This window comes from Pinus tabuliformis, chromosome 7 (genome assembly GCF_031772625.1).
Source record: "Pinus tabuliformis cultivar Carrire ecotype Pingquan chromosome 7, CPIR1, whole genome shotgun sequence".
Lineage (NCBI taxonomy): Eukaryota > Viridiplantae > Streptophyta > Pinopsida > Pinales > Pinaceae > Pinus > Pinus tabuliformis.
This window is the reverse complement of record NC_142293.1, coordinates 2,080,338,885-2,080,360,928: the sequence shown is the minus strand read 5'-3', so window position 1 is coordinate 2,080,360,928 and position 22,044 is coordinate 2,080,338,885. Positions and strand designations below refer to the sequence as shown.

The window sequence follows — 22,044 nt, the reverse complement described above, 5'->3', positions numbered from 1 at the left end:
GCTTAGCTCTGCAGGCTCTGCTCTGCTCTTAGTTCTGTTGGCTCTGCTCAGCTCTACTAGCTCTGCTCAGCTCTTCCTGGCTCTTCTCTGCTCAGCTCTGCAGGCTCTGCTCTGCTCTTAGTTCTATTGGCTCTGCTCTACTCTGCTCAGCTCTTCTTAGCTCTGCTGGCTCTGCTCTACTCTTAGCTCTGTTGGCTCTGCTCAGCTCTGCTGGCTTTGCTCTGCTTTACTCAGCTTTGTTGGCTCTGCTCTGCTCTACTCAGCTTTTCTTAGCTCTTCTGGCTCTGCTCGGCTCTGTTGGCTCTGCTCTGCTCTGCTTAGCTCTGTTGAACTATGAAGAAGAAGAATTGATCGAGAATGTCTCATACCATTCTCCACTGACCCGAAGTCACTCTCAGAGTACATACCACTGGTCCCAGACTAGTCTCAACCGACCCAAAGTCAGCGTCATAGTGGGTACCACTCCTACTACTGGTCAAACCAGTGTCATCGATCTCAAAGAGTGTATCACTGGTCCCAGACCAGTCTCAACCGACCCGAAGTCAGTGTCATAGTATGTACCACTCTCACTGGTCCCGGACCAGTCCTCCACTGACCCAAAGTCAGTCTCAAAGTATGTACCATTGGTCCCAGGCCAGTCTCAACCAACCCGAAGTCAGCGTCATAGTGAGTACAACTCCTACAACTAGTCCCAGACCAGTATCATTGATCCCAAATCAATGAAGGTCATCCTAGCATAGGGAGTAGTACCGTAGATACAGCGATGCGTCCATCGATACTACTATAGTCCCTATCCTCATTTCCCTGCTCATTGATCAGATGAGAGGTACTTCCCATGAGTCCCAGACTGCATGGGTAGGATGCCTTGACAGGAGAACTAATCAATCCTGTCCTCACAGGAGAACTAATCATCTTGCTACACAATCATCATGGAGAACACATCATCTAGACCTCACAGGAGAACTAATCATCCTGCTACACAATCGTCATGGAGAACACATCATCCAGACCTCACAGGAGAACTAATCATCCTACTACACAGGAGAGCGAATCATCTTGTCCCACAAGAGAGCGAATCATCTTTTCCCACAAGAGAGCGAATCATCCTGTCCACAGGAGAGCGAATCATCATGTCCCACAAGAGAGCAAATCATCTTGTCCCAGTGCGCACCACCAAGGGAGGGTGAGTCACCCTGTGGTCATATGTTGCTCTAGTAAGAACCGCAAGCCCCAGAGCTCCCAGAGCTCAATGTATGCAACATGCAGGACCCTTTTACAAGGGTCTCTCGATGACTCCAAGTCATTCGGGAAAATCACAAATTTGATCTTTCCCCGGGGCTCTGATAAAGTTTAGCGACCTGTACATCATCTCAGTGCGATAGAGCCTCCTTGCTCATCGACTTACCATATCCCAGATAAGGCAATATCTGATGTCTATCTGCTGGAGCAATCATTGAATGCAGGATTCCTCAATAATCGAATCCCACTTCTGGTTGTCATAGAGAATCACAGTGGTATTCATCATGTGTACTCACTGAAGAGTTTCCACAACCAGGCAACTTCATACGAGGTCATACTCGTAGTTATGTATCCGGTCTCGGCGGTACTTATAACAACCGACTTCTGCGTCCTGCTCATCCATGATATCGAAGCAAAATCCAAAGAGAAACATCACTAAGAAGTGCTCTAGTGATCTTCCACACTGCCTGCCCACTCAACGTTCGAATAATCATGTGGTTTCATATTTGCAGCAGTGTATCTCAATCCATGAGAGATTGTGCCCCGAAGATATCTCTAAAGATTCTTGGCACCAATCCAGTGAGGCTCAACCAAATATGAGCTCACCATGCTAACTGCAAAACATATGTTCGGAATCCAACTCCCTCTTACTTCTGCAAATGAGAGGGTCTGCACCTGTTAGAAATAGTTCGTCCGCATAAGGTGTCGGTATAAGAGGTCTATCACCCACAACCTTCGTGTAATGGTTTGGATCAATTTCACTCCTAGTGAATCTCAGCTTCATCAAATAGCTATCAATCCTCTCATACTATGCCCGAGGTGTTTTGCTTCAAGCCATAGAGGGCTTTCTTCTACCTGTATACATGAGATTCCCGATCATGAATCTCAAACTGCTTGGGTTGTTCCAAACCTGTGGACCTGCTACATAAGGGGAATGGTCCCCTTGTACGATTTCGATACATTTCAGACATGTACTTTCATGCTCTTTTTGAATTCAATCATCCCTGCCACCATCTGACTCAGATACCTTCGGTGTTGTAACTTGTGTCAATGAACATGGTTCCCAGTGGACCTCCAACCTGATACAACACAGAACTCAAAAACATCTTAGAAACTCGTACCATCGATGAGTGCCATCCTGAAACCTTTGACTTCCACTGCCGAAAAGGACACCAGGTTCTTCTTGTGATCTGGGGTTCCTTGCTTTCTCTGAAGAGTCGACCGTGTCCTTAATGACCTGTATTACCTCTCATTCCTTTAATCATTGAAGATGTCCTTGGAATGATTGTCATCATCATCAAGTGATGCGTCTCTGCCAGTCAGACACTCCTTCGCATAATGGCCGAACTTATTTCAACCAAGGCACCCTACCTTTCCTTCGACCCTTAGATCCGAACTTCCCAATGAAGTGATCTTTAGATGGGCCATCAGAAACTTCTGCTATGCCATTCATATAATATGCTCTACTTCGACTTCACCCTTTGTGAACTTAGAAGAGAGATGTGGAACCCATTGATCCTTTTGTCTTGTCCCTATTATCTTTGGTGACTGCTCTTTCACTCTTGTTTGGGCATTGTCTTCACCTCAGCTCTAATTCCATGTTAATTTTAGGTATGTTCTATGCTAGAGCAATTTATTTCAATTTCTTTTCCACATTAGCAATCACATCAGCTTAAAGTAAACTGCAGATAGAACATAAATATAAATCGCAGAAGACAAGCCAAGACAAGAGGACACAAGATGGGGCGCCAGCCAGGGACAAACCCCACAATGTGGGGAAACCCTTGATCAATTCTTCTTTTATGTTCTTCAAAGTTCAGCAGAAAAAGAGAGAGAGATAGTACATTTACAATAGAAGTCAACATTTTGACTTTTGATATCTGCAAAGATCAGTTGAAGACATATTGCTTCAACTGATTCTCTAAGGTGACTCCTTCACCTATCATAGTGCTGCCTCTCGTTCATTTGATGCACATTACAGTGTGAAACCTTGCTGTACTGTCACATGTGTTGAACCTTGATGACTGAGCTGCACTCATCTTCATGCTACTCATCATGCTGCATCTTCCATGGTATTATTCATCATACAGCTGCCCATGCTCATGATCTCATTCATCATCATGTTGTCCATGCTCATATCATCATGCATCATTATGCTGCTCATGCTTATGATCTCATTCATCATGGTGTTGCCCATGATCTCATTTATCATCATGCTGCCCATGCTCATATCATCGATGTCATCATAGTTGCATCATTGCTGCACCTTTACTGAGATCATGCTTGTTGTACCTTTGAAGTTGTTACTGCTGCATCTTTCCAATGATGAGATCTATTGATAACTTTGTTGAGGGCTTCTTTTATATAATGACAGTTTCATCATATAAACACTAGGATCATCAATGCATTACTGTTAGGGGTATACAAGCTAGCAGGAGCACAGATCAACACACACATATATATACTGATGTATATGTTAATACGCATACCTTTTTCATCCATCTGAGATGACATCCGAGATCATACCTTCATTTATGGCATCCGAGATCTGCTCCTTTGATCGAGATCTCAGAGAAGGGTTTACTGTCAACAAGGTTGCAGCTTACTGTCCATTTGAAGTCTTGTCTATCTATGATTGCGCAGGAGAATGTCCAAGGCAAGTCTCCTTTGACTACGTATAAAGGCTTGTCTCCATGACTGTGTAGAAGGTGACTTCCTGACAGCGTAGGAAGGTATCTCCATTTCAGCGTGTCCTATTACACCGTGTAAATATATTGTTGTGTATATATATTGCCATAGCTGTGTTGTATCTCCATTGCCTGCGTATATATATATTTCCATTGCCTGCGAATATATATATCTTGCTGCGTTGTATTATTGCCTGCGTATATATATATATATATATATATGTTGTTGCGTTATATCATTGCCTACGTATATGTAGCTATTGCTGCGTTGAAGGAGTCTTCATTGACTGCGTTGAAGGAGTCTCCTTGTCCCTGTGTTGGATCAGCATACGTTGGCTAGGGCATCATCTGCGGCTAGGGCTCCTTCTAGGCCAGCATATTCTTTAGTTCTCTCCTTCTCCAAAAACCCAAGACGTGGAGAGGAGATCACCTCAAGAATACATGTCTTAAATGACTTCAAGTCCTCACCAATTTATACTAAAACGTGGATAATGAATAGACACGTCTATTGGGCTTCTGAGCCTACTCAAGTTGCTGGTCAACCTAACAATTTGATTCATAACATAAATAAATTCATAACTTCATAAATACTTATCGGAATCGGATGATCTTTAGATCAATCCTACACCTCTCGATGAGAGGGATCCAATAAAAATATCAGCTGCCATAAATAAGATGACACACATGGAGTTTGGCCCTAGTTGCCAATTTTAACATATCTCGGTGAAGTGATCAAGGGTAATATCAAGCTCTCCGAAGTCTATCTAGGAGGTCTATACAGTGATAACTCTCGGAAGTCTGAACATTACTATTGAAGGATTGTATATATATATACAGTGACTATGTTCGGTATAGCCCTCTCGCCAACATTGTGCTCTGATCTATTGAGAGATAGAGTTGTTAGTCAAGGCCTTGCTATGTGACAATATTGGTTATAATGATGCTATACAGATGGATCACTAGTCCGACTCTTCTTATGAGATCTCTTTAGTATTGAGAATAGCCATGTACCATTTAATGAATACCTCCCTAGTTAAGAGGGAGTGTTGAAGAAAATGTAACTAGGTTCGGTTTTCATTATGACTTGTAATTATAATATTATGTAAAAGAAAAATTATTATTCCTTGCATCATGGGTTTCTTGATGTCTTTAGGATTTTATGTCTCATCATAAGTATTATAAAAGTCATAAGGTCAAAAGATTACACTCCAAGAACAAGTGTCACTATCCTCGTGCAAGTCGGCTCTACAAAAAGACAATGATCTCCTTGATGATATGTCGGCCTACCTTTAAGGCACTCATGTCGGCCTAATGTATCATAGATGATCTATATATATAAGGAGTGACGTTGAGTCAATGAACAAGTCTTCAGATCATTCATCATAGTCAACGAAGATTGTACGCATACACAGTGATATCTCGGTGAAGTGATCAAGGGTAATATCAAGCTCTCGGAAGTCTATCTCGGAGGTCTATATAGTGATAACTCTCGGAAGTCTGAACATTACTATTGAAGGATTGTATATATATACATATATATATAGTGACTGTGTTCGATATAACCTCAGTGGTGGGTTGTCTCATCATTATCTTAAACAAAGAGCATGAAGGACTATCTCAAAGACAGTAACATAAATGAAGCAACTTATTTCTGAGCGAAGATCTGTGGCAGCCGAAGAAAGAAGGAGCCGAGGACTGTGACTAGACAGCGAAGAAACAAGGAGACCGAGAACTGAAGGAGGACAGTGATATCAAGACTATGGATTGCAGGCCAAATAGTGCAAAGGATAGTGACAAACATCTTGGAGGTAATCTTGTGTCAATTTTGTCAAGGGTCTTGGTATTCGTCAACTAAACATCTATAAGAAGAGATTGAAGGGTTTTCCTCTCAAGAGGAGAGGTTTTAGCCCTGGCTTAAAAGCCTAAACATTGTGTCACTATCTTATTGTTTTGGTTGCTATTTGATGTACTGAACACACAGAATAATAAGGATCTAAGATAATAGAAGAATATGTACACAAGTAGTAATCAAGTAAGAGAATTTGTAATAAACAAAATGCCCTTAAATTCTCAAAAATGTTGGCTTTTGCCCACGTGCTAAATTTGTATGTCTTAGCCATCTTTTCCATTTTATGGTACATTTCCTATTGAGAGTGGCCAAATTATGCTTTTTACTTTCTTTTTAGTTGCATCAACCTTTGGGGCACCATTCCAGGCCCTACCCAAAGTGTGGACAAGGGGAGGGGGAGGCTAACTGCTTTTGAACCCAATGGACAAATGTGGACTCAAATGGGAAATATGTGAAAAGGGGTTATAATGAGCGGAGGGGAATGATGTATGTGGTGTCGGGAAGCAGGACCACGCAACCAAAATCAAGGTTTCCCATGTAGTGCCACTCCTAAAGCTAGTAGCCAATAGAGGAGATCCCACGGGACTAGGATGCAAGGTTAACCACCAAGTTGGACAAGGGGACAAGAGTACAGATCAAGCCCATTTTTTTGTCAAATCCCCTCACTAATCCATGCCCATAAGTGTCCAAGATAAGTAATCAAAAATACCCAACTATATAATTAAAGCCATATCTTCGGGGTTGGAAGGCCCACCTTCAAACATACGATCATAACAGATGGGTGAGGGCGCATAATAGTCGACTCAGGGGGTGGAGATGGTGGCACATCAAGCTATCGAGCGGCTACAAGGGGTTGCTCGCTGCAAGTTAAGACAATATAGGAGAAAATTTTCTCCTACGGGTGACACCTACAAGTTGGTGTGTAACACAACCCTATTACCATGCTCGTTGTAGAGCATTGTATCATCCTTAATTTCAAATTTTGATTGAATCATTATATTTTCTTATTGTAATATATGACGGATATCTCATATTATTGGTCTATTCTAATGAATCATTTAATACATTGCTCGTAGTAACTTTTCAGTATTCTTATGTCATTTATTTATCATTAGTATTTAACATATCCTCAAGTTAATATATACAAGTGGGAAATTTTATCCAAAGTATAAATTACAGTAGTTTGTCAAATTTAATGCTTGTTACCCCTCGAAATGCATTGGAATTTTGAGTTATTCTTTCTAGCAGTTCAAGCCTTGTGATTATGATGGCTTTCAGTTTATAGCAGAGATTAGATGTTATGAGTGATATCAAAGGTTGTCTTTGAGATGGTGTAGTAATGAAGATTTCTACCTTTTTATTCACATATTTGGGGTTAACATGATAACTAATTTGATCAACAATGAAGATTCATCTTACAGCGAAGGTTATACATTTGATGGACAATAAGACCCTTAGCACATTCTAATAGCATGGTCAAAGGTTATGCAATTGATGCACCATCAAACCCTCAGCACATTCTACTAGCATGGTCATCCATAGAAGCACCCATCATCAAAGAAATTATTGAGAGATTTATGAAGGAGCATGCATCGTATACGCCTTAGGAGGTTACAACACACATCGTGAATAGCGTTCTAGCTGTGTAGGTGACATGTGGCAATGCATTTCCTGTTTCAAGGTCAAAGGAACAACAACAATGAAAAGGTTGGTGATAGGTTGGCATTACGAGGCATTTGGATGCATAATCTTTCCATTGAGGATACTCTCAATGCATGTTCACATTCCTTGAGGCATGTTTATCTACATGGGCACCATCCACAACTCAAGAGACGTGTTATACATAATTGGAGGCATTTTTGACATGTTGGCATTATTTACATGTTGGATGGAACTCCTCTCATATGTTGAGGATATGTGGCATTCTAAACCCACTGCAAGGACGATTACTCCCTTGCCAAGGTGTCGTTGAGCCTTTATGCAAGACTTGGGGAACATTTAATGCATGGAAAGATACTTGGTAGAGGCCATCCATCATCCCAATCCACTTATAACACATCATTTCATGAGAATAATATTTAATATGACTTGGAAGTTGTATCTTCTAGAGCAACCAGCCTAGAAGGCTCTAGAAGGTGATATGAAAAAAGTTATTTAACATGAATCAACCCCCTTTAGTGAGATGTCCATTTGAGAAGCCTCTAGAATGACTTGAACTTTGAGAAAATTAATAATTTGAGGAATATCTAGCTTGAGGAGTGTTGAAATTTGAACACTAAAAAGTTTCTTGCAATCCCAACCCGGTTTTAATTTCACCTTATCACTCCCATTCAGTTAAATGCCCTTTCCCATAAACATACATTCTAACATATAGAATTCTAGAAATGAAATTTTCAGATTAAAACACATGGGACTGTCAACACATGCTAAAATAAATATGGACGTAAACAGACCAGCAACACACATAAAAATACACACCAATTTTTGGTCAACATAGACCCAGGCAAAACCCCTTCAATCTTCTTCGGGGAAAACCTGTTAGAGAGCTCTTAAATTTTATTTATCTTTCAAGTGCAGGAAAAATACATTTGCAGACAAAACAAAACAGCAAAACACAACTTATCTCTTCAACCCAAAAATCCTTGAAAACAGTGCCCACTTTGCCTCGATTTTTGTGCCCACTTGAAGCTGAAAATATGTACTATACGTATACTGACTGTACGGGCTGTACGGATTTTTTTCAAAAAAAAATAAAAAACTTCTCTCAAACAGCGTGCAACTCACAGCATTATATGTTGTTCGTACCATACCTTCTAATGTCTTCTATGCCTTGATTCCCATGCCCAGTTTTGCCCAGAAATCACTCCTTTAGCTTGCTGCAACAAATTTCTCCTTCAGAACTTTTCTCCAACTCTCAACCTCCTTTCTCCAATCTGCTCATGAAAAATGAATGCAGTCTCTCTTTTCCTTTCCCCCTTTTGTTTCTATGTTTTAACTCACCCCTTAAATAAAGTACCCACATTGAACTTTATGTCTAAAATCACTTTTCAATTTATCATTTAACATTGACTTACCACTTATAAAGTCACTTTCACTTTATAAAGCCAAACTTAAGAAAAGAATTATTTTAGACACTTTTCCCTAGGTAGAGACTAACCCATGGAAAACCACTTGTCCAAGGTACATTAAAAATCAACACTCCCTCTTAACAAGGAAAGTATTTCTCACCACACCCATCTTGTCCCTGAAATGGACATGCTTGCCTCTTGGCAAGGACTTTGTGAGAACATCGGCCACCTGCTCATTTGTTGATATATACTCCAGCTTCACTGCCCCCTTCTGAACATAGTCCCTGATGAAATGATATATGATGTCAATGTGTTTTGACCTGTCATGAAACACTAGATTCTCTACGAGTTTAATGCAACTCTGATTATCACAGTGAATAACTATCGGTCTCAACTTGATCCAGGTGGCTCCAAACACATGCAAAAGTCCAAGAGGACTCAGGAAGGGTCAAAAATCGAAGTGTTTCGATTATACTTGAACCAGGTTCATGTTAAAGATCTTGTCGTCGTGATCGCAGTGGTGCGAACGGTTCGTCAATCCGAGTCCGGATGAGGAAGATAGAGGCAGCGAAAGTTTTGGTTGACTTTTGTTGATTGGGCAGGATTAAGGAGGCTGCAATTTGGACAAAATCTGGTCACTGGATTCCGGCCAACCTGGGCCAAATTTCGAGCAAATTTGTGGCCTCTTTAATTTGACTCCTTCGATCAAATTTTGAAACTTTCGAAAAGGGCTCCTTATTATTAAAAATTAAAAATATATATATAAAAAAAGGAGGTGGTGGGCCACCACCCCCACCACCCCACGCCTCCCTCAACCACCGTGAACAATCAATTTATTAATGGGTGGGCGGCCATGACCCCGCCACCCCCGGAGCCACTCAAATAACATGCCAGTTGTCAACCCTGTTGTCCTCGCCACCTCTTGTACATACAATAACCATTGGCGGAAATGGAGGGTGAGCCACCCAAAACTATGGACCCGCCACCCCAAACTTAACCAATAAAAAAAGATTGTGCGGATTTTGGGATGGTGGGGTTTGATCCCCCGACCTCCCCATAACCAATTTCCTTATTTACCAACTTGCTAAACAACTTATTTTGGTTAATCCACCCGAAAAGATATATATATATATATACCTTCATTTCACCAGTGCGCCCAGGCAGCATGGAGGAAACAAGAGCGAGCACAGAAATCGAGACAATTTTTTAATTAATTTAATGCAGGTGGAACCATGAAGGAGCAAAATTTCCAGGAGGGTGAAATTTTTGCAGTGTCCAAATTGGACAAACTTTATGTTGATCTTACACCTCTCGACAACACGAACCCGATGGCGTAGTCAGTTTCTTGATCTGAGCAGCAGATTTGCAGAGGACCCAGAGGAGGGAATCTTTGAGGAATCTAGGGGGAATCTAAAAGATTCCTTGAGCCCCAGATTCTCACTTTCTCAGAATTCAGAAATTTGACAGTCAATTTTGCACTATTTGACGCCACAAATCTGATGGTGTGTTCAGATTTTCCATTTGCTCATTTCATTTTTCGGCCACTTTTCTAAGTGGAGTGCAGGTGTCAGCATTCATGTGCGAGCAATCATTTCCATGCGATTCGACACCATGAGATCGATGGAACAAACAGCCTCAGCAGCTTGACATCCTTTTCTTCAGATAGCCCCTGGATGTGAGATATATGCAGTATGTTCATGTACTTCTTTTTGCAATGCATTGTGTTGCACTGATCCCTGTTTGATGTTTGATGAGGGATCTTGTTTCTTGCTTGTTTTCATGATTCCTGCTTGATGTGATGCGGAATCATTTGTGGGATGTACTTGTTGTCATGATTCGTCATGTTTTGTTTGAGATCCCTTTGTCGTTATGTTGATGGGATACTCATGTTGTCGCCATGTATGTTTTGCATTGAGATCCCTTTTATGCCATGTTGGCGGGATGCTCATCATGCATGAGTTTGTGTCATACTGATAGGAGTCCTTTTGACTAAGAGTTCCTGTAGCGAAACATCTCTTGGAGCCACTCCTGCGTGAGGGCATTTTCCTTGTATGATAGTGACATCACCTCTTATGTACATCATCACTATTGACAGCACTTAATGCAGCGGCCTACACCATCTTGACACCAGGGCCCGGAGACGTAGTCCCTCCTGGACAAACTCCGTTATCAATGTCTTGTTATTTTATGTCGTTGATGATTGTCATGTTCCTCTTCTTTACGGCATGCAGATGTATTCATTAATGTTCTTTTAAAAATGCAACATAACACATCACGAAAGTAAAAGGTCTTGGAAGGTCCTTTGTCACACCCGGACCTGGATCAAGTGGTATTAGAGCAGTCTTTGCGTGGATGTGAATTGCAGTGTGAACGATGGGACGTGCAGCGACAAAGGATGAAAAAGCGATGTACGAGACCATGTTCAAAATTTCCAAAAGGGTGGAAATAATGTATGAAACTCTACAGAAAGAGACAGAGGAAAAGGAGTAATTGCAGCTTCAATTGCGAGCCATGGAAGAGGCCCTAGAAGAACTGAAGCACAACAAACATAACCTTCAAACAGAGAACGTTGAATTGAAGACGCTTCTACATGAAGAGAACGAGGAGAAACATAGTTTGCTACGACAGTTGCATGCAAAGGACGAGGCCTCGGAAAAGCTACAGCGTGACCCATGCGAGGTAAAAAGTTGTTCTCCAAATTCAAGTATGTTTCATGATGATGATTTCGCTGTTTTTGAAAATCATACCACAGGAATTGGCTCCAAATTGTTGAAGAAAATGGGGTATGAAGGGAAAGGATTGGGCATTAATGGCCAAGGCATTGTCAACCCCATCAAAGTAGAAGAATTACCCCCTCAGGCAGGACTTAGGTATGTCAGAAAGGAAGTTGGGGAATGCACCGAGACAGCTAGCAACCCACCAACAACAAATGATGAGCAGCCCTCATCAGTTCTTTCCAAATTGATAGAGGAGGTAAAAGATGTTGATTTCCTTTCAGTTTCGTCTTCACATAGTATGATTTTTGTTGGAGATTTGGAGATCCCAAATACAGGGACAAACATGAGGCTCCTTACCAGGACGAGGCATGAAGATCAAAAAGAACTTGGTGTTAATAGCCAAGGCATAACTCAACCATTGGAGGTTGTGCATAAACCTCGATTTGCAGGCTTGAGATACACCGAAGGAGAATGCTCGAAGGTATCAGATTCTTCCGAGACATCGTCGAAATCGTCGAGGAAAAAGAATGATGGGAACACATCCCCATCATCCCATGGTAGTTTACATTGCAAGGAAGGAGCTGAGGCAAGCTCTCATCGCCATACTTACACCAAAGATGGCAAGGAAAGGTATAACCACTCTCGATATTCGAATGTTCATTTCGATTATAATCATGTTTTTAATGATGAACGTAAGACATGGCATCGAAAGACATGTACCTTTTGTGGATTGCATAACCATACATTTTCTAAGTGTTGGAAAAGAATAGCAGCACATAAAAGGATGAGGCGTGAAAGACCCTCTCCGCAGCAGGTAAAGCAGATCTAGAGGAAGAAGATGTATTGCAGTCATTGCGACAGAAGTGGCCATCAAAGCGCCACATGTTGGAGGCTCCATCCACAGCGGCACCTTAAAGACAAAGTGTCGGTGCATGAACCTGATGAAGCAGTTGTTTGACAAGGAAAATAGCCACAAGGAGATGACCCATTCACATTGATAAGTGAAAAATGGTTTCTAGATATGTTAGCTTGTCACGGTCGTGCTTTTGTAAATCATTTGTTGCATTTTAAAATGTAAAAGTGATGATGTGTTTTGCATCACTTGTTCAGCAACAATGATGTCTGGCCTTATTTTGTGTTGCATGATAAATTGTGAAAGTGATGTCGTGTTTCCATCACTTGTCAAAGCAAATAATGTTTGGCCTTATCTTTGTAAATCATGTGTTGCACTGATGATGTGTTTTCCATCACTTGTTGAAGGAACAATGATATTTCGGCCTTGTTGTCGTAGCTGGGGTATTGTGTCCATCTTGATGTAAAGTTGACCACCGAGTATGTGTTATGAACTCGTGGCAAGTATGCGATGCTTGGGTCATTATTTGGTCATGAAAGTCAAGCATGTAATTTGCAAAACAATGTACTACAGGTTGTAGAGGTTGCAAGTGTCGGCTCATCGCTTAAGGCTCCGAAGAACAAAGGTGAAGGAGATGGAAGCGAGACCTTTCAAGACGCTTGTGATGCAGACAAGGTACAAAGAAGTTGCAAATTATTTTTCATGATTTTGGAGGACCAAAAGCTCCTTAGTGGGGAGGATTGATCCAGGTGGCTCCAGACACATGTAGAAGTCCAAGAGGACTTAGGAAGGGTCAAAAATCAAAGTTTTTGGATTATACTCGAACCAGGTTCATGTTAAAAATCTTGTCGTCGTGATCGCGGTGGTGCGAACGGTTCGTCAATCCGAGTTCGGATGAGGAAGATAGAGGCAGTCAAAGTTTTGGTTGACTTTTGCTGACTAGGCGGGCTTAAGGAGGCTGCAATTTGGACAAAATCCGGCCACCAGATTCCAGCCAACCTGGCCCAGATTCCAGGCAAATTTGTGGCCTGTTTAATTTGACTCCTTGGTCAAATTTTGAAATTTTCAAAAAGGGCTCCTTATTATTAAAAATTAAATATATATATATATATAAGAAAAAAGGAGGTGGTGGGCCACCACCCCCACCACCCCACGCCTCCCTCAACCACCATGAACAATCAATTTATTAAGGGGTGGGTGACCATTACCCTGCCACCCCCAGAGCCACTCAAATAACATGCCATTAAAGGTGGGGGCGCAAGCTGTCAACCCTGCCGCCCTCGCCACCTCCCATACATACAATAACCATCGGCAAAAATGGGGGGCGGGCCACCCAAAACTATGGACCCACCACCCCAAACTTAACCAATAAAAAAAATCATGCGGATTTTGGGGAGGTGGGATTTGATCCCCCGACCTCCCCATAACCAATTTCCTTATTTACCAACTTGCCAAATGACTTATTTTGGTTAATCCGACCTTCATTTCACTAGTGCGCTCGGGCAGCATGGAGGAACTAGGAGCAGGCATGGAAATCGAGACGATTTTTTAATTAATTTAATGCAGGTGGAACCATGAAGGAGCAAAATTTCCAAGAGGGTGAAATTTTTGCAGTGTCCAAATGGGACAAACTTTATGTCGATCTTACACCTTTCGGCGACATGAACTCGATGGCGCAATCAGTTTCTTGATCTCAGCAGCAAATTTGCAGAGGACCCGGAGGAGGGAATCTTTGAGGAATCTAAGGGGAATCTAAAAGATTCCTTGAGCCCCAGATTCTCACTTTCTCAGAATTCAAAAATTTGATAGTCGATTTTACACTATTCGACGCCACAAATCTGATGGTGTGTTCAGATTTTCCATTTTCTCATTTCATTTTTCGGCCACTTTTCTAAGTGGAGTGCAAGTGTCAGCATTCATGTGCGAGCAGTCATTTCCATGAGATTCGATGCCATGAGATCGATGGAACGAACAGCCTCAGCAGCTTGACATCCTTTTCTTCAGATGGCCCCTGGATGTGAGGTATATGCAGTATGTTCATGTACTTCTTTTTGCGATGCATTGTGTTGCACTGATCCCTGTTTGATGTTTGATGAGGGATCTTGTTTCTTGTTTGTTTTCATGATTCCTGCTTGATGTGATGCGGAATCATTTGTGGGATGTACTTGTTGTCATGATTCGTCATGTTTTGTTTGAGATCTGTTTGTCGTTATGTTGATGGGTATGTTTTGCATTGAGATCCCTTTTATGCCATGTTAGCGGGATGTTCATCATGCATGAGTTTGTGTCATACTAATAAAAGTCCTTTTGACTGAGAGTTCTTGTAGCAAAACATCTCTTGGAGCCACTCCTGCATGAGGGCATTTTCCTTGTATGATTGCAACATCACCTCTTATGTACATCATCACTATTGACAGCACTTAATGCAGCGGCCTATGCCATCTCGACACCAAGGCCTGGAGACGTAGTCCCTCCTGGACGAACTCCATTATCAACATCTTGTTATTTTATGTTGCTGATGATTGTCATGTTCCTCTTCTTTACGGCATGTAGATGTATTCATTAATGTTCTTTTAAAAATGCAATTTAACACATCACGAAAGTAAAAGGTCTTGAAAGGGTCATTTGTAACACTCGGCCCTGGGTCACAACCCCTGATCAAATAGGCCATACAACTTTCAAAGCCAAATGGCCTCACAACTAGCCTAGCTAGCAGCCATATACTCAGCCTCAGAAGAGCTCAAAGCAACTGACTTTTGCTTTCGACTAAACCACGACACAACTACCGAACCCAATCCGAAGCAACACCCTGAAGTGCTTTTCCTGTCAGAAGCACACCCTGCCCAATCTGAATCTGTGTAACCTGCCAACCTCACTCCATCTCCCCGCCTATAGTCCAAACCATAATCAACAGTCCCCTGCACGTAGCGAAGAATGTGCTTTGCAGCTACCCAATGCACCCTCCTGGGCTCAACCATGAACTAGCTAAGTGTGTTCACTGCAAAGCATATATCTGGCCTAGTGTTGACCAGATACATCAAGGACCCAATAAGCTGCCTATACAATGTGGGATCCACCAAAATAGAATTTGAAGCATGAAGCTTCTTCTAGTTGGTGATCATAGGTGTAGACATGGGTCTATAGTCTGCCATGTGAAATCTACTCAACACATCCACAGCATACTACCCCTGCCCAAGAAAGATATGTCCCTCCTCCTACCACCTCAAGGCCCAAAAAGTAATGCATCAACTCAATGTCCTTCATCTGGAACTCCATAGCAAGATCCTCCTTGCAACCACTAATCAGTCTCTCTGCGCCAATAATGAACAATTCATCAACATACAGCACAAGGATGAGCGTATCATCCCCTACAACAATGTAGTATAGGTTTGGATCTGCATCACTCTTCGTGGAACCCATCTGCTACAAGTATCAATCCTCGAATACCAAGCTCTCGAAGCTTGCTTGTCCATAGAGTGCTCGCCTCAACCGGCATACATGGGTCTCTCGCCCAAGTACCTCATAGCCCTGTGGCTGCTCAACATACACCTCCTCCTCTATAACTCCATTTAGAAATGTGGTCTTCACATCCATCTGATGGATCTGCCAACCCATTTCTGCAGCAATAGAACTAAAGAACCGGATAGAAGTGTACCGAGCTACGGGAACGAAGGTCTCATCATAGTCAACTCCCTCTATCTGTGAGAACCCTCTAGCCACAAACCTCGCCTTGAACTTCTCAATTGTGCCATCTGCAGCATGCTTGATCTTGTATAGCCACCTGGAAGTCACAACTGACTTGCCCTCAGGCCTAGGCACCACTTCCCAAACATTGTTCTTAATGATAGAGGCATAATCCTCCACCATAGCCTCTCTCCATACCTCCTGGCTGGAAGCCTCCTCATAACTAGTAGGCTCTGAGTCAACAATGTTGGTAGCCTTGGCTACATAACTGCAAAACCGCTTAGGTGACACACTCTCCTTGTTCACCCTCTTCGGAGGACCAACGGACTCTGCTTCCTTCAAGGTGTCTTGAAGCCACTTGGGCCTCCTCTTCCCTGAAGAATCTTCCCCACAGGGAACCTCATCCTCTGTCCCCCAGTCTGGTGAACCTGAAGGCCTGCCAACTGACCTTAGTGTGCCTATACTAGCACCTGTCCTCGAAGAACCTATATTGGCACCTGTGTCTGTGTCTGTGTCAGTTGAAGTGCCATGTGAACTTTGTACTAGTGGAATCCCTAAAGAAGTGCCCGGTGAATTCGCCACTAGTGCCCCAGATGTCACTGACACTGAAGTACCCACTGTACCAGTCGATCCAGAACCCCGAGGTCCTGCTCCCTGTACCTGACCTCCCTGCTGAAGAGAAGTATGTGACTCTCTCTCATCATACTCCCATGTTCTCTAATAGGCCCTCTCCTCCTCGAACTTCACATCCCTCCTAATCACCACTCTCTGTTTAGAAGGAATGAAGATCTGATAGGCCTTCAAAGTCTTGTTGTAACCCATAAAGATACCCTTCTCTGCCATGGGTTTCAACTTCGTCCTCTGCTCCTTGGGGATATAAGAATATGAGAGACATCCAAAGATACGAAGATGTCCCACATGAGGCTTCTCTCTAGTGAAAGCCTCCTCCAGAGCCATATTCCCCAATACTCTGTGAGGATTCCTGTTCTGAAGATAAACAGCAGTATTGCAGGCCTCAGCCCACAAAAACTAAGGATCTAAACAAAATGATCCTTGTCCACTGTCTGTGAACTTGGAGACTAGGGAGTGAGTACCTGCAAACACCATGTATTATCTCAAAATAATCACATAAAGCACAACATAGGAAGCCTGTAGTCAATACATGCCACAGATTAACGAACAAGAACACCTCAAGTTGCACCCAAAGTCTTTTATTATAGTAGAAAAAATAGTTCCCAGCGAAGCAATAGTTTACAAAAATGCTTCAGCAACAATATTCTAGCTAGAGATCAAGATGCTAAAGACTCAAATGACTCTCTAATTTATAGATAAATCCTCCAAATGGAAAATTATTAGTTAGTTTCTTTAATTCCTATCAAAAAAATCTTGGTCGTTGATAAACACTTCAAAATATTTTAATCTTGGCCTTGAAGTTTTAATTTTTGAGGAATTTTCGAACTTATCATGTAATTCCATTTTAATTAGCTCCTAATTAATATTTTGAGCTAATTTCCTCAAAATATGGACTTTGACTTAACCAACAAGGTCCAAGGGTCCAAATTTTCTTGAAATATATAATATTCCCTTGGTAGAAGACCTTTAATAATTGACTCTTTTAAGACCCACAAATTTTTCCATTTGGAAAATTTATTTTCCTAAGACAATTTAAATTTGACTCTAATTAATTAATTTTCTGGCTTAGGATTTAATTTTATTTTGCCAGAAAAATTAATTAATTTACACATGAGGGGATTTAATATTTTTCCGACCCTCTAATACATAAGATTTTACATTTACAAGACTCAAAGAGGGAATACACATTTGACTTAGACCCTCAAGACACATAACCCATCTGCGACACAATATGATCTAGTAAACCAAGTGATTTGTAATAAAATAATTAAGCCAACTAGCTTAAATTATTCCCAAACCACTTTTACATCAGACTCGACTAAAAACACTAGGACTCACCTAATAATTTGACAATAAATTTCACCCTAGCTTTGGGGTTTAAGATGGAGGGAAAAAACTCTTCTGATTAGCCGTGTCTAGAAACACAGGTAATCAGCAAGGTTAAAAAACCTCCTAGGATGGAATTCGTCATCAAAATTATAGGCTTACCTAGGTTGTTACATAGACTCAAGGTTTTACTAAGATCATTTACATTACATAACTTGCAAAATGGGATAACCATGACACATGGACTGCTGATATGTGATCTGATCTTTGTTGAAAAAATTGGTACTTCCGCTTCCCTGGAACTTTGAAAATTTGAGTTCAACCGATCCCACTGGACTTGGGCTAAAGATTAACCCCCTAGAAAGGCAAGAGAACAGATTTACAGTCAAGATCGTTCAATCTTCCAGATCACCCCTTTATCCATACTAATTGCCCAAAACAAACAAGTATAAGCACCCTATTGCAAAATAATCAAAACACTTTTTAAATGGCAGCTCTCCTTCATTCAAGAGAAAATGTCAGACGGTAAGAAGTATGTGGTTGATGCAGATGGCAGAGGCACATGGCATATCATCATCAAGAAGTGAATATCAAGAGTTGTCGGCTGGCTGGCTTTCATTGTAGGAGAAATGTTTTCTCCTATAGGGTTACCCATTTTGGTGGGTAACAGGCACATTACAATTGCTACAGATTTCCATCAACCTGCAAAGTCTATGTGTACTGGTTTCTAACTGTGACTGACACTTGGTAGTTTCAAACTGTTGTTGCAGAATTGCTCACATGGCTCTAGGTATACTGAGCTTACATTGCAAATCTCCCATAGGCTTTGTAAAGTTGTTTACTAAATTTTCTAAATTCTAAGTAGTGAAATTCTGGGTAGTCTAGATCCAGTGCAACAAGAAAATAATAAATTTGCCAGTACAGGACTTTATATATGCCTAAGCAACCAATCAATTCTGCTACCTTGCATGTCTGGCACTTGTCATGCATGCAGCGTGTGCCCATATTTAAGACCAAGGGAATTATTGATATATGTTAAAGAAGTTGTAAGAGAATACAACAATAGCTATGGATAACAAGTCCCAACAACCTAGTAGGTCCACTATCTGTCAACATGTGATGACGTCCCCTCCAGGTTACAAGTGACCAACTATGCTTGCATTCATTATCAATATTAGCAGTTCATATTGATTAGATTGGAAAGAGTTTTGGTTAGTTAATATGCAATTGCTTACATTATAAACAAAGCAACAAGGGATGTGTGAATAAATCCTACCTTCAAAACCACAGCCACGCTGCCAGGCTGCTTACTAGCATCTTGAACTTGAAATACTGCCATGTGCATATGAGGATCAAACTCTTCATTTATTGGATCAAACCTTTCAACTCCGTGTTTTTTAAACACCTGAAATCCATATAAACAATGTTATATTCAGATTCTCAAATGTAAGACCCTCAAAGCTCAAATTTAAATTATGCTGAACAGTAAACAACAAAAGTGGGGAGGACAAGTAGGTTGCTACACGGTTCAAAAATTAATAATGCATATCAAGTTTGAAAACAAAACCAAGTTACAGAAGAAATTATTTGAATTACATCTGAAAGATGCTTTTCAGTCATCGCCACCCCTTCCAAAAGTGTTTTCAGTAGTGGCGCTGCTCCACTTGAATCTTGGGAAGGGTCTATCTTGCTAAAGCTTTCTTTAACAACGGATGATGCTCTTGACAAGTTATCAGCAACATCTAAGAGGCTCTTGGCAAAACTCTGCAATAAATTATATATTACAATTACAGAAGAACTGTATTAGCTCTTAGTTGACAACATCTAAAAGCTTTCAAATAGTATATAGCTCACAGATAAAAAATACAAGAAATTCAACAAGAATGATTAAATGTGATTCTAAAATGTTGCACTCAACATTCACAAGCTCCCTATAGGTTGAATGAAAGAACACCTGTATTGCAAACTTTTTTGTACTTTCTGCCTCACGCCTTGCCCTATCCATGACATTCTCTACTTCTGCGTAACTCCGAAGAACCTTCTCCTGCATCACCTTAATCTCATTGTGTTTTTTCTTCAATAAATCCTCTTTCTCCTGAACAAGTCGAATTAAATCCTCTGTTGAAATTTCTTTCTCATCATCTGATGACATTTCTGATTCTGAACCTGACTCTTTTATTTGTGCAGTTTTCTTAGGCTTCTCCTGATTTTGACCGATGGGCTCAACAGTTTCATTGCCTTTACTAGCCACTGTACCCTCCACAGGTGAAACTGGATTTGATTCCTTCTGTGTTTGTGCACTATCCTTAGGCTCCTCCTGATTTTGACTGACAGGCTCAACAATTTCCTCGCCTTCACTAGCAACTGTACCCTCCACAGGTGAAACTGGATTTGAATCCTTCTGTGATACTTCAGGTGATGCAACAGAGGAGAAAAGAGATGACTTGGGAGTTAAACATATAGAATAGGATTGAGAAAATAATTGCATTTTTTCATTCACAATCCACTGCACACAAAAATCAGTACACGAGAACATTAGCACAAAATCGTAAGGCTGTAAAAAAACTGAAATAACCAATGAGATATGCCCAAAGGTAAAAGAATGATGGCAAGATTCAGAAGTAATTGCTATAGCCCATGATATGTAAACATGCTGCAATAAAATCTACCTGCCTTGCATATGAGCTACAACTAACCTATTCATGCATTGACTGTTTCGTTCTTCTATATTATCAATGCTCTGATAACATAGATACCAAGTTGCCTATGATTTGTTTGTGCAGGCTCAGGTAGAGGGACATAATTTTTTAAGTCAGAGTTTGTCAGGGTACTGAAAGATATATATATATATTTACGAGGGAAGCACAGGGATGTGTCCCTTTCATAGGACATCCATGATTGGCAACCCATGGCCCTGCCAATCCAGAGAAATCCCACACATCAATAGGGTATACCCCAGCAAACAGGGGAAGTCTCCTGGGCATCCCCTGGGGAACATCCCCCACTATGCAGAGGGCATCTGGAAATCCGCTGTACTTGGAAAAATGAATGATACAAAACTGTTTTGGCACTAATCAAAGCCATAAAAAATTTAAAAGGATAATGGAAAACTAAAATGCAAACACTATGAACCCAAAACCCTTATGAAAATGTGTGCCTGTGATTATATAATCAACCCCACTTCATTTTAAACACATTTCTTATAGTTTTGAATGTAAATACAGTGCTGTATGCAAAACATAAAAACAAACCGGCAACTTATCTGCAACTGTAAGTTTGCATTGGAGAAACTATATCTGGACTTTAAAAGCTTTGGAGGCTGCTATTTGTCTATTGGATTGAAGATTGAAGGACAGCAATGAAGATTGAGCATGTAGTGATGATCTTCAGATCAAGAGATTATTGATCTACAACTATGTTATCTTGAATATTTTCTTGGAATTTTGAAGTTGTTTTAATTTTGGATAAGGCATTTCCTCTTTTCCTTCTACAATCTTCTCCACGATAACATTATTTGGAAAAAAAGTTCAAAATGGAAGGAAACAGACAAACTATTCAATATGGAATGTGACAATCACAGCCACAAGAAACCCCAAACTCAACATCTTTCAATCCTTAGAAAGGCTTGTTGCGGCAGACAGCAGTTTCTGAGAAACGTCACAAAAAATAGCAGTGCTTCCTAGAGATGGATATGCAATATTTTTAGCCATCCTTTTAAGTATACCAACACTGGAGAAAATAATCTTTTAGGCATTCATAGAGATGAAGTGAAGGCACACTTCTATACACTCCAACAAAGAACTGAAATGACTAGACATAACATGCCTGCCATAGCTGCAACTGCATACCCAAACTTGAATCGGAATATGAACTCTAAGAAACCTAAACTTGGAGAGTCTACCCACATAAATGGGGACAGTGTGATTATACCTGTACCAGATTGTCAGTATGCTGAGAATATGGACGATATTTTCAACCATGTGGTTTG

General features: G+C 41.0%; 1 protein-coding gene across 1 annotated transcript in view; it reads right to left on the bottom strand.

Annotated features, from left to right (window-relative positions):
* Positions 1-22,044, bottom strand: part of LOC149256871 (grpE protein homolog 2, mitochondrial-like) — an 89,116-nt gene that overhangs the window by 32,885 nt on the left and 34,187 nt on the right. The window contains exons 2-4 of the mRNA XM_089460905.1: positions 20,011-20,562; positions 19,653-19,820; positions 19,333-19,461 (exon numbers count right to left, since the gene is read on the bottom strand). Coding sequence (XP_089317031.1) covers positions 19,333-19,461; positions 19,653-19,820; positions 20,011-20,562 — 849 coding nt within the window. The remainder of the gene's footprint in view (positions 1-19,332; positions 19,462-19,652; positions 19,821-20,010; positions 20,563-22,044) is intronic.